The 14021-nt window shown below is 38.0% G+C and overlaps 1 protein-coding gene across 1 annotated transcript; it reads left to right on the top strand.

Moving 5' to 3' along the window:
- Positions 1-677: 677 nt before the first annotated feature.
- nmi.L (N-myc and STAT interactor L homeolog) lies at positions 678-12708 on the top strand. The gene is made up of 10 exons (NM_001095129.2): positions 678-867; positions 2233-2304; positions 4852-4911; positions 6047-6205; positions 7739-7855; positions 9216-9378; positions 10138-10244; positions 10332-10518; positions 11294-11400; positions 12260-12708. The coding sequence occupies exons 2-10, from the start codon at positions 2245-2247 to the stop codon at positions 12449-12451; spliced, it is 1152 nt and encodes a 383-aa protein (NP_001088598.2). The 5' UTR covers positions 678-867; positions 2233-2244; the 3' UTR covers positions 12452-12708.
- The last annotated feature ends 1313 nt before the right edge of the window (positions 12709-14021 follow it).

Genomic DNA, 14021 nt, shown 5'->3' with positions numbered 1-14021 from the left:
AGCACAGAACAGCTAACAGGTACAAATAAGATACCTTGTATCAATTTTGAGACACAAAAAAACTGTTTAGATAAGGAGAAATATTTTCAAACGTTCATATCCTGCCAAATTTTTGTAAAATGAACATAGTAATTAGGGGGTGTGGCCACATAAAGGGGCGTGGTCAAAATTTTTGCTGTGTGCAAAAACATTTTTTGTCCCTCTTTTTACTTCCAAAATGTTGGGAGGTATGTTTCACTATATTTTAGAATTGTGTTAGAAATTCGCAAATCTCTCATAATTTTTAATACAGAATGAGTTTGCTACATCTTTCCTATTTTCCTATGAAGCAAGATCTTGTGAGATTGTAGCAAATAGAAATTGCCCACCTGTACAGAACGCATTTTAGGATAAACCTCAGGAGAACAAACGCTCCTTCGTGCACTCTCCTAAGGCAGATGAATGCAGACCTGTTTTTGTACAGTATTCACTTATCCAAAGAGGCTGCAGTCATATCTCCTTGCTGCCCACATATACTGTTGCAATCTCCCCCCTCCTGGCTCATTTCTCAGTCCTCAGCCCTCCCTCCTCAGCTCTCAGCTCATAAGTCAGGCTGATGGCTGAGATGGGAGGGGAGGGCTGATGGCTGAAGAGCGAGTGCTGTGAGCTGAAGAGGGAGGGGTTTCCCTTTTACATTCACTTTCTGTTCTAGAGAAACGGAAGAACACTAATATATGTGGCAGATCTCTTTTATTAGCTAAAGCGCGTTAGTCAGGCACCCAAAGTTAATATATTAGATCATTCTGACAGTATTTACAGTGAGCACTGCGAATATTCTTGGGCAATTGGGATTGGCGCTACTCCTAAAAACAGACTTGTCTACACTGGGTAAGGAACTGTTTCTCCCTCTCCTGTATGTGCTGAGTAGGTGTTGGTGTATATAGACATGTATATGGCATTATGGCTCAATAGCTGTTACATGTGTGGCTTACCATTGCCAATTACAAGCATACCTTAATGGCTACAAAGATTCAGCAGTCTCACTGGAACACCATGTGAGCTTATCATATAAAAAAATAATATCTTTTTTTATTTAGTTTCTCCACAACTTTCCTTTAGAGTTTTCTCCACTTCCTGGTTGTCAGTATGTGAAAGGCACACATTGACAGTCAGATCTTATGATCTTATAAAAAATATTATAAAATATTATAAAATTCTATAATAAGAAATATTATAAAAATGATTAAATGCATGATACCTTAATGGCTACAATGATTCAGCAGTCTCACTGTAACAGCATGTCAGCTAATAATACAGAATGCTTGTTTTTTATTATTTATTTAGTTTCTTCACAACTTTCCTTTCCTTTAGATTTGTCTCCACTACCTTATTGTCAGCATGTGAAAGGCACATATGGTCAGATCTCATAAAAAATTATAAGAAATGTAAAAAGATTATATAAATATGTTAAAATATCTGTATTGTGTAATGTGGAAGTCAGGCTGACTGGGAGTGTCCCAAGAACCTACATGGGTTGTGGACGTCTGCAATTTCTCTGCAATCAGTTGTGTGTAAAAGCATAAAGGCACTTGTGGCAAAATGTGCTCCTGTCGCAATTAGCACCTCTCAAACTTTCTTGCCTTCTGTTGCGAATTAAGTGCTGCAGCGCCTATTGATGTTGGGGGACAGTGGAGCTACCACTCCAAAGATTTGGGCGAATACTGAATATGAATCCTAATTTGCAAAAAAGTGGAAAAAAAATGTTTTACTTCCTTGTTTTGTGACAAAATGACATGTGATTTCCCTCCTGCCCCTAATTTACATATGTAAATTTGGATTGTTTTGATCCAGGCACAAGGATTCGGCCGAATCCTGTCTGAATCCCGAACATCCCTAAAAAATGAAGATTGTCTTTAAAATTGCACTGTGCTCACCACACTACACTGCCATATCGGAGCACAGTTTTACCTTTTCATGTAGAAGCTTGATTATGCCTTTTAACTGATGTTTAGGGGTTAGAGTATAGTAAAAATATTATGTTTGGCTGGGGACCATGAATATAAAATTAAAGGGCCACATCTAGCCTGTTGCCTTTAATATATCAACTCTACAATAGAGCACAGACCTTGCTTCTGCCAAAACAGTGCTACCTAGTGTTGCCATTCTCTTCAGATTCCCCTGTGTGTGTCTTATGCCAAATATCAAATATGTCTTTGGATAGTTTGTGATGCTTTTTATTTCTGTTTATTTCAGATTGTCAAAGCCATGGATACAAAAATGGAGCACTCTGGTAACCACTTGGAGGAGGATTTGTACAACTCTGAGGTAAAATTCCACATGAACTTGACATTTAGGGGCAGATTCACTAACTTCGAGTGAAGGATTCGAATGAAAAAAATTCGAATTTTGAAGTATTTTTTGGGTACTTCGGCCATCGAATTGGTTAAATTCGTTCGAATTCGAATGAAATCGAACGATTCGAAGTAAAAATCGTTCGACTATTCGACCATTCGATAGTCGAAGTACTTTCCCTTTAAAAAAAACTTCGACCCCCTACTTCGGCAGATAAAACCTACCGAAGTCAATGTTAGCCTATGGGGAAGGTCCCCATAGGCTTGCTAAACATTTTTTGATAGAAGGATTTTCCTTCGATCGTTGGATTAAAATCCTTCGAATCGTTCGATTCGAAGGATTTAATCGTTCGATCGAACGAAAAATCCTTCGATCGATCGAACGAACGTTTAGCGCTAAATCCTTCGACTTCGATATTCGAAGTCGAAGGATTTCAATTCGAGGGTCGAATTTCGAAGTATTTTTAACTTCTAAATTCGACCCTTAGTGAATCTGCCCCTTAATATTTTTGGTGATGATAGGCAAGACTTAGAGAGAACAGACACAAAATGTCACCTCAATGGTGTATTAGATGCTGCATTGCCGTATTGGCTGAAAATGCTGACATTCTGAATGCTGCAGTCCAAACTTACATGGATCTGTCAGGCTGAGATGGGTTGGTGTGATATTTTATAGGGTGGAGTACAATTATAATCATTACTCTAGCCTAGAGGAGCATTGCACTGCCTCCATTGCAGTGTGACTGATCTACATCTCCTTTCTGCACTGCTCATCCTTTGAGACGGGGCTAGGGGATTTGGAAAAAAACAGAAATACAGCCCAGCACTTTATTATTACAGACACAGATATAATTTTAACATTATAAAAAAGGTAAAGGAAAACTAATTGCATTGGGCAGTTTCAGTATACTAAGATCTCTTCTTCAGGCTGGGATCTGCAAGGACATAATCCTGAAGAAGGCATCTCAAAATTTGTAATGTCTGCAAAGCAATTAATTTTAGCTTTTAAAGCAGTGATAGGGCCTTGGCGATTGAGACTTTGGTTGAACCCTTTTGTATTATAAGCTAAGAGGGCCCTGGTCAAATCCACATTAAACACTTCTAGTGTAACATGCCCACTTTGATCAGTAGGCTAAATGTAGCAGTAGCCTAATCCCTACATACACACTGCCCCAGCCTGGCTGGTAAACTTCAGTGCCAGTGCCATGCAAAAAGTACTTGAGAAAAGGCAGTGGCCCATAACATATAGTCATGCACATAATCAAAGGCTTAAAGGGGTAGTTCACTTTTAATTTACTTTTAGTATGTTACAGAATTGCTAATTCGAATCAACTTTTCAACTGGCCTTAATTTTTTCTTTTTTATATATTTTTTTTAATCATTTGCGTTTTCTTCTGACTCTTTCCAGCCTTTGAATGTGGGTCACTGATCCCTTCTAAAAAAACAAATGCTCTGTACGGCTACAGATAATGTTATTGCAACTTTTTATTACTCATCTTCTTATTCAGGCCCTCTTCTATTCATATTTCAGTCTCTTATTCAAATCAATGCATGGTTGCTAGGGTAATTTGTAACTTGTGTGCAAGGTGAGTGAGAGACAGAGCGAGTGACCCCTTATAGCCACACCTAAAATCACATGTGACATCCATCCTATGGGGCAAATCCATCCTATGGGGCAAATTTTCGCTGTCAGATTCTCCACACTCCACGCCACTTTGCCAGGTGCAGACGCTAATGCACTAAAATGCTAAAGTTGCACTTCAGCAGCTGAACGCTTCGAAATTTTCACTAGCATTACTTCAGCAGTGCGAGCACTTCATAGAGAATTTTCTCTAGTGTTCATTTCTGCCTAGCGAAACTTCATTAGTACGCTTAGGTCTGAGGTGGAGAAGTAAAAACTCTGGTGAAAGAGGTAACGTTCAGTAAAATTCACATCTTAGTAAATTTGCGGCGTAATAACCATTCGCCAGATAGGGTGAGACCGAACTGTAGCGACTCTCTCATTCGCTAGCGAATTGTCCTCTTAGTAAATTGCCAATCTCCCTGCGGATAGGATTTCTGGTGAATTGTTGCTAGCGTTGGCCACTTTGCACTTTAGTGAATCTGCCCCTATATGATCTCCAGTTTTATCATGCTGTAGTGCATGCTTTCCAACTTTTTTTTTACCCATGAGCCACATTTGAATGTAAAAAGCATTGCGGAGCCACATAAGTAATTGGGAATGCCAAATAAGGGTTGTGATAGGTTAATTTATAATAGCCCCATGTGAACTACTAGCCTGCAGGAGGCTCTTTTGGAAAAAACTGTGCGTTTATACCTCCAAAAATTTAACTTAATCCTGGAATTCCCAAATGGCCAATATATTGCTCACGAGCCACTAGAGCTGTGATTCTACCTAAACAGCACCACAAAGGTTTGCCCCCCCTGTTTCTTTAGGTGTCCCTGGCTGTGGCTTCTCCCCATGATCTGTCAGAGGCTAAAAGAGATCACAGTTTGTGACTGTTTTATTATTTGTGTTTAGTCTCAGAATACAAGCAAGGAATGTCGTGGGGGTCTCCTTGGGGAATATGACAACTGGAAGGTAAGCTTTTCCCTTAACAATATTAATATTTATATCAATGCACACTTTAGAGATATTGAGATCACTTCTTCAGGTTGAAATCCATGAGCTAAGAACCTGTAAAGTACACATAACAAATATTATCTGATATTTAATATTATATAATAAATACAGCTCCCCATAATAATGCTGCCCTTGTTACTCTTATTATGTTATTACTCCCTATTCTGTAGAAGTGTAGGGCTAACTAGTACAGACCTATCTATTAGTAGTATGGTCCAATATCTTAAAGAACTTGTAAACCAAGGGCAGTCTTTACCTTATTTACAATTAAATCTGCCCAACTTGGATCTGGGTCACCAATTCACTGGCAATCTCTTGTGGTTAGAAATGTGTGACATGGAACACACAGGCTGACATAAGCTTGCTATGCTCCCTTCGAAATAACTAAATAAGGCATGAACAAATATGGACACTATCACTTTAAGGAGAACACAAGCTTCTCATTTATAGACCCTTAACATTTAAAGGGAATGTAAACCTTCCATAACACTTTCCCGTTTTTTTACAGCTTTCCAGAGTGAATAGCCTTAATGTAACTACGATAACTGCACAAAAGTAATAATTTGTAAACAAACATGAAATCTACATGACATCAAACAGCCTGGCACACCTTATGAAATCACCAAAAAAATGTTTTATTCAAAACAGGTACAAAAAATGTTTTGGTCCTTATTAGGACCTTTCTCAATGATAGTACTACAGAATCTCAATCAACTTGAAATACTTTTAACAACACAGACAATAGAAAGGTGCACATTCCACATCATCCAATCATTTTCCTTATGGGTGAATTCAAACGTGCTAAATCTCTTTCATATGCATCACTACTGTTCAGTGCCTCAATATTTAACCACATATCTTATCTTAATATACATCATACCAAAGTGATTTTAGTTCATTGTTTAAAACCACACAAAAATAGTGATAGCAATCAAAAAATGTTTTATATCATTTACAATCTATCACATGCTGTGATTTTAAATGGAAGGATTTTAAATGGAATTGAAACATTTTCTTTCTCTTTATACAGTTGTAGAAACAAAATATTATAGATTATTTGATTACCGTTATGTTCCATTACTTTGCATTTAAGCAACAAGAGGACATGGCAGAAAAACACAGGGCTAACATGCTTATGGAGAAAGTAGATGCAAATGATAACAAAATTCGACTTCAGCGTCAGTTGGAAGAACTCAGCAATAAGCAAGAGAGTATCGAAGAAGAGAAATTAGACAGACAGAATCAGTTTAAGGTAAAAAAAAAAGAAACTATTCTTGCTTGTTGACTTATTTAGTTGCCTTTGTTGATCAGTACATGTATGGTTTTACCTGGACCTCCCAGGCATGCTTTGTCCAAACTTGTATTGTACATCATGGAAATGGCAGAAATTTCACCTGACTTCTAGCACTAATACATTACTTTGGAACATCTCACCCAGTTAAATAAACAAAGATGTCATGTATGTATTCTTCTATGAAGTAAGTATACATACTTTACATAAGTAAAGTTTACCAAAAATATGTCACCATGCGGTCTCTTCACAAAAAAACCCAATCCAAGGGCTACCAAAAATTGGAAAACTCAAAGTAGGTGAAGGAGATCCACAATGAATGAATGCTGTAGCAAAGTAGTAGTAAAATGTAGCCTATAGGCTATACATGTCCTAATAAATACTTTTATAATGTTGCTACTACCTTGCTACTGCATTTATTAATTGTGGATCCCCGTCACCTACTTTGAGTTTTCCTACATCTCACCCTTTCGTGTTAAAAATAAATGACTATAAACATGTAAAATATTTAGGAATGTTCTGTGCAGCAACTGTTGCCCCCTGCATCCAACAAAACATTGTGAAAATCCTATTTAGGGAAACACTGTATCCTCCACAAAAGAATTGGGCAAAAACTAAACAGAATCCGAACCTCTAATCTGCATGTGGACATGTAAGCACAATGAGAAAATGCTGTTTTCTGTGTTTATGCAGCCTGTCTTGTCTTAGTTGAATCTTTGGATGAGAAATGTAGGAGGGCATGTGGCCCCTGAACTGCTTTCTGTATTAAAAAGAAACATACAGGTTTTTTGTATTAACCCCTACAAGCATATTCACTTGTTTTTTTTTAACTTATGACTGACAGAAGGGCTCTGGTTAGATTATACATGACTCTAAAGTGTAAACAAATGTTTCATTAATAAATTCTAAAGAGTTCACCCTAGGTTGCCAGAGAGCAGAACTCCACAGCTGTATAGATTTTTTAGAGGCATATTTATTTGGGTAAATAAATCCCTAAAAACTCAATATAAGTTAAAGGGAATGTCAACCCCAAAAAATGATCTTTTATATATAGCACTCAATACTACAACATATGTTGGAGAGAGATCCGCTTGTTTGGCGATCTCATCAAACAATCAGATCTCCATATGTCTGGCCAGCTTAAGATACAGAGCCTAGTCACATGCTTTGAAGAACAAGGTAGCCCTGTACTTATTGCCTTTTTTGAGTGGTGATGCTTTCCTGATTAGCATTATTGATCTGTCTAGTTACATGTTTCCCTAGATAATAGAGAAACCTGGGAATGTAGAATCTGGTAATTACCTATATAATGCAATAGATTTTACATTGTCTTGCACATGTCATCTCATAGAATCTGTATTGCCGTTGCACATTATTGTGGATGAGTATTTTGTCAAGCTATCATCTGTAGGGCCTTGCCACTTTGGTCACATTGTTAGTTTCACTTTTAATAATGAATAACTGTTAATTGTTTTCTAATCTTCAATTTTTAAGAGAGAATTGGAGCAGCTGAAAACGGGGAATTCAGAATTACAGAAGGAGATTCAGGAGCTCGAAAAAACCTTGCAAAAAGAGAAAGATGCTTTGGAAGATATGAAGGCAGAGCTACAGGTAAAATAGTTCTCATATTTTTCTCATATTTCTTATGGGGTTTAAATGAGTTTTCCTTTAGAGAAATTCTGTTCTTCTTTATTTCATATTTTATGTAATTGAAAGCAAATGTCTTGATATATAATATGGAATTTGCCATTTGAAGCAAAAATATTTGCACTGTATTTGTCTATATGACATATAAATACTTGAATATTAATTTTTACTCTTGCTGTGTTCTGTCTAACTTTTATTAGGGTCTTAACTGAGTTTGTTAACAGTCTTAGCTGGCTGTATAGCAACATTCTCCCTGATTAGCTCTCCTGTAGTGTGGTTCTACCACTACAAAAAAGCCAGCAGGGGGTGTACATAGCAGCCAGGGACCATTGTTTAATATAAACTTACGGCATGACCAGCAGAACACTGCACATTATAGCACCAGAGGCATTTCCCTGTATTAGGTACAATTCTGAAAAAACAGAACCCTGAACAGACATATACCTGGTATATGTCTGTTCAGGGTTCTGTTTTTGCAGAATTATACCAAATACAGGGAAATACCTTGGATGCCATACTATAAATTGCGGAAGTGCACAGACACGGAGTGGAGACTTGAACAGTGACCCCTGGAAGACGCTGACTTACATTGCTGCTGCGGAGATCCTCAGTGTTTTTTTTAAAAAAAGGCGCTTATATGGAGAATCATTTGTGAGTTTGTTTTTAATTATTTATTAACTTCTGCACATGCCGCTCTTTATTGCCCACAAGGAAAAAAGAATACTGGAAGCTGGGTCGACTTGCCCCTAATTTTGAGATGCGCTTAAATAACTCTGGGTCTGTGAGTATAATATACCACCGGAATAGCCACATTCTAAAGCGTGGGTTTACATCATACTCTGATACCTACTTTCTTCTCACCATTGAAATAGATACTTAATTTTCACCCTCTTATTAGTAGAAAGCTTTTTCATCACCTTAATTTTTTAAAAAGCCTTTCAGGCACTGAAGGTGTGCACTTATATTGGAGAACGCTGTACTATATTTTTCTTTTTTCTGTTTTTCCCCAAAAATCTTCTTTTTGAGGAATACAGCAATCCCTCTTTTTGGAATTGGAAGAGAACCTAACGGATTGTTTGGACTGGGGTACACTAGATTTGGGACTTATTTGTGTGTATATATTTTAACAGTGTTCTGCTGGTCATGCTGTAAGTTTATATTAAACAATGATCCCTGGCTGCTATGTACGCAGTGGCTGCTACTGCACTTATAGGTATTTTCCCTGTTTAAAGCACATGTTAGGCAATTACGACTTGTTTAAAAGACCCCATACAAGTGTTTTTTTCCTTAAACTGCTTCATAATTTTGTTTTTGTCTGTTCCAGATTGAAAACACATTGCCACAAAAAAACATAAATTTTAAGTCTGAAGAAACCCCCATGGATGGAGAATCTTCTCCAGACATATCCTATAAGTGCTTTGTTACAATAAATGGTGGCAGTATCCTGCAAAGTGGGCAGACTCTTTTGACTTTTGAAGACAATGACGGTAAGGCTGCTGGCCCAGTTGCCTTGGAACCCATTTTTGCCCCGAAAACCCTGCACCACAAAAAGCAGCCTTGGTATCTTTTGCTTAACTCAGCATCCGGCTTGCCTAAATGACAACTCACTCATCATTCCCACTGATTCCATAAACAATTAGATGTATCAGTAGCTGATTTCTAAACTTAGGACATGTGTCAACTAATGTTTTCATTGGTCTAAAGAAGTGATTCCAACACAAATAAGTGATAGTTTTACCCAACTGGCGTTGGAGAGTAGGATGTAAAGGTTGGATTGAGGGAACACACTTAAAAAGTCTTTTAATTCACAAACAGCAAGAAATGAATAATTAAATCTTTTTGTGAAATAGATTTTAGGTACAGTTTTGTAGCTACCAGTGTCTTATACACAAATATTAGGAATATGTTGGTGCTGAGTTATGGAGATTTCTTCTGTAAAAATAAATCTAAATCAGACACTATTTTGAGAACATGCATAAAAGCACATTGGGAGAGCTAAGAGTTATTTGAGGCATACCTTGGGTATTGTTATACTCTGCAACTTCCGCCACATACAAAAATCTGCCATGAGGTGTAAAAATAGTTGGATTACATTTTTTCTTAAAAATAGGAGGACATGAGAATAATCAGTCAAGATAAAGTTTCTCTGTACCAGAATTGGAATAAAATATTACATTTTAAGTTCTTTAAAGTTTGATAATTTTTCCTCCTTGGGCACTAAGATAACAATTTTTCTCCAATTGCAGTTGCTAGAAGCGTTATTAAGAAAGGAAAATACAAACTAGACTTTGAAGATACGTCAGTTGAGGTGACTGCAAAACCAATTAACTTTAACAAGACAACCCAATTTGAGGTAAAAAAACCACAGCAGCCCATTCATTTTCCAAGAGACACCAAGATTTTCTTTGACAATATATACCGTTTTTGTTTCTTTCCTTAGATTAACATGAACATATCCAAGAAGCGTCTGTGTGTTTACAATCTCCCTGCTGAGCTTTCTGATGAGCACTTGAGAGACAAACTGGAGCTGCTCTTTTACAAACCAAGCATAGGAGGGGGCGAGATAGAGGGTGTGCAGTTTGACAGAAGCAAGGATTTGGCTTTCATTGATTTCCTTCAGTCTGGAGGTTTGTACCTTTAATTAATTATGAACAGTAATACATTCACAACGAGTATCTTCCTATAAAAAGAACTTAGAAAAGAAGATAAGAGAGGCCAAGAAGTAGGCAAAACTCAAGAGACGGGGGTCTCTAAAGTATTATGAGCTATTTGCAGGCTAATAATGAAGAACCTTTTGTAATTTTTTGTATATTTGCTGATTTTCTCATGAAGCAAACATTTGTTTATAATCCATCCTTGATGCTGTAATAGCTTTAGTGTATGTACCTCCCTTATTGAAGCAAGTTTGTAGGGTGGGATATCTATAAATCTCTATAAAGAATCAGCCAATTACTGGACAGGAGTGTCACATTTCTTCATGGTACAGTTAGAACCTCCTGATCTGTTTGTTTTTGGCTTTCTGAACATGGTGTCATTTACAAAGACCCAGAGTACAAATGCACAATATTGTGGCCATTAGTGTTCATTCAAGAACATGTGCCAGGGTCATGTTGATTTCTGCTTCCTCCTTGGATTAAAAATCCTGAATGATGCACAAATTAGGGTAGTGGAGGCACAAATACAGCACTGCAGAAAAGATTAGGAATTACAAGGACCTGCATCTGTGGGTGCTCACCGAATGTTGCAGGGTGCAAAGATCAAAAAACATGGCGGCATGCGCTTGTTTCCTGCTCTTTGCAGACCCCTTTTATTACCCCTGTACTTAGCATTTAAGCAAGTGATTTGAGTTGTGCCAGGAAATGTAGGATCATGTAATGCAGTGGGACCATATTTCTCTTACAGTGGTTGAACGGCTTGCAAAACAGAAACACTTTGAGTTTTCTGCTCATAATGTTCTTCACCAGATTACAGTGAAACCATATATAGACATGAAACTGAATAAGTTGCAGGTGAGCATTTTCCTGTTATTTCTCAGAAGGGATCCCTGATTTTTAAATGCTTTATACACAATAAGAGGATCAAAGAGGAACATAAGGAACTGTAATGTATTTATTTATAACCTAGATCAGAGATCCCCAACCTTTTGAACCAGTGAGCAACATTCAAAAGTAAAAGGAGTTGTTGAGCAACACAAGCATGAAAAATGTTCTTTGGATGCCAAATAAGTGCTGTGATTGTCCATTTGGTAGCCCCTATGTGGATTTTCAACCTACATTGAGGCTCTGTTTGGCAGTACAACTGGTTTTTATGAAACCAAAACTTGCCTCCAAGCCTGGAATTCAAAATAAGCCCCTGTTTTGAGGCCACTGGGAGCAACACCCAAGGGTTTGGAGAGCAACATGTTGCTCACGAGGTTCTGGTTGGGGATCACTGACCTAGATGGACTAAAACAGACATAGCAAAGTAAATGGACCTTAATTTCCCAGCCATTTTGAAAATTCCAATTTAGAGGGTCTTTTGGGAGCATCCAAGCAGAGGTGGCTTCCTCAGCCATGTGTAAAACATGGCCCCACTTACTTACATGTATAGACAAGAAGAGTGTGGGATGATTCTGCTACACCCTCATTATTCACCTTTTGGCTATGCAGCATATGTGTTATTGGTAAGAGTGTAAATAATAGCCTTTGGAAAGGTAATGGGGGTAGCAGAAATAGTAGCGAGATGGTGCCTATAGTATCAGAGTGGATAATAGTCTCTGGGAAGGGACTGTGACTGTGGGATAGGGAGTAAGCAAGATGGCAGCAGCGATACTTTATAATTATATAATTAATACCAAACTAAGAAGTAACTTTGTTTTTCCTTGTATAGATGTTCACTGGCATGTCCCCAAAGTCAGTGCTGCTGGACGGGATAAAGGGAGTTGAGGAAAGTGAAGATGACATTCAGGATATTGTGCAGATATTTTTTCAGAAGCCGACCAATGGGGGAGGAGAGGTGGAGCACATTTTACACTCTCAGAACAGGAAACGAGTGGCTGAATTTGAACCAGATCTCGGTTAAAGGGGATGCCAGTTTGCTGCTCAACCTGGTGTTATCCATTTGTTTCTGGATTACAACTCTCAACTTATTATCTAGAGTTAAGGCAGGCAGGGAGCTCTAGCCCTGCAATATCAGGGGGTTTTCAGGGGGTTTGATTGATAAAATTTTTACTAGCTCTTTAGGGCAAGCAGCCCACATAATACAAGAGGATGTTTCAATGAATCCTGTTTACTTTATTTATGTGATTAGCATTGGAGACATTAAATACAAACACCCAATCAGCATTGTGTTGTGCCCTTCTGATGCTTGCTTATAGCAAAATAACAGCAAACTAATCATTTATCTCTCTATGCTAGATCGCAGCATGGCAATACATTTTATACTCAAGGGAATGTAGTATGTTTCGATACTCCCAAAATGTTCGAAAAACACCTTTGCGAACGTTAGCGACCATGTTTGCTTCCTTTTTGACAGATTACAGACCTCAACAACATCATGGTAAAGTTTTTGACCAAATTGCTTTTGCAGACGTTTGCAGTGTATGTAATAACATTTTGCAATAGCACAATCTAGCTTTTAAATGGTTGTCACTGACATCAGCTACAAAAAACAAATGCTCTGTAAGGCTATTGCTACATTGTTTTACTTATGTTTCTGTTCAGGAGCCCTCTCCTATTCATATGCCATCCCCTTATTCATATCAATACATGGTTGCTAGCATAATTTTGTCCCTAGCAACCAGATTGCTGAACTTGCAAACTGGAGAGCTGCTGAATAGGGATGGGCGAATTTGACCCGTTTCCAAAAATTCACAGCCGGCGAAATGTCGCATACGCCCATTAAAAAATCTTTTTTTTTTTTTGACGCACGTCGCCATACAAGTCTCGGCGAAATGAGGCGAAAAAATTTGCCCAGCCCTACTGCTGAATAACTCAAAAAAACACAAAAGAATAATGAAAACCAATTGCAAATTGTCTCAAAATATCACTCTCTACATCATATTAAAAATGTATTTAATGGTGAACACCCTCTTTAAAACAGAATGTTTTGCTTGGGGCAGATACCCTGACAAATGCGGAGACCTTATCCTGTCTTTTTGCTCTGTCCCCAAACAGATTGTTATTTCTTCTATATAGACATGTTTAGGACACACATTGTTCAGCATTCATATCAATTCATTCTGCATTGATGTTCATAGTCTTCAGCCCTTCTCACATAACACACTAGAGTCAGTTTTATCAGCTGCCAATGAACCTGCCCAGGGCTGCTTCTGCCATGATAGTGCTTGCTGCATTAGCAATGCATCCCCCCGACCCCCAAGGGTGGCATCATCAATGCTGCTATCTCAGGAGGCAGTAGCCCCAAAATCACAGCTGAACCTGTCTGTGTGTTTTTGGAGAATTGGAGGAAACTCGTGTGGAACACACAAGGTACTTGCAGATTGCTCACTGGTTGGGATTGACCCAGGACCCTGTGACTAGCAAAGCAGCAATAGTAACCCTGTGCCACTGTACTACATTTCTGTGCTCAGTATGAGGCCGGGGAAACTAAAACTCAAATTTATCTAATCTTTTTATTAAACCAAGCTAAA

This window comes from Xenopus laevis, chromosome 9_10L (genome assembly GCF_017654675.1).
Source record: "Xenopus laevis strain J_2021 chromosome 9_10L, Xenopus_laevis_v10.1, whole genome shotgun sequence".
Taxonomy (NCBI): Eukaryota; Metazoa; Chordata; class Amphibia; order Anura; family Pipidae; genus Xenopus; species Xenopus laevis.
Note: the sequence above shows the minus strand (reverse complement) of the source record. Positions and strands in the feature narration are given on the sequence as shown.

Coding starts and splice junctions, on each gene's coding strand:
- nmi.L (NM_001095129.2), top strand. CDS start 2,245: ATGGATACAAAAATGGAGCACTCTGGTAACCACTTGGAGGAGGATTTG. Junction 4,912..6,046: donor GGGAATATGACAACTGGAAG/GTAAGCTTTTCC, acceptor TTTGCATTTAAG/CAACAAGAGGACATGGCAGA. Junction 6,206..7,738: donor ACAGACAGAATCAGTTTAAG/GTAAAAAAAAAA, acceptor TCAATTTTTAAG/AGAGAATTGGAGCAGCTGAA.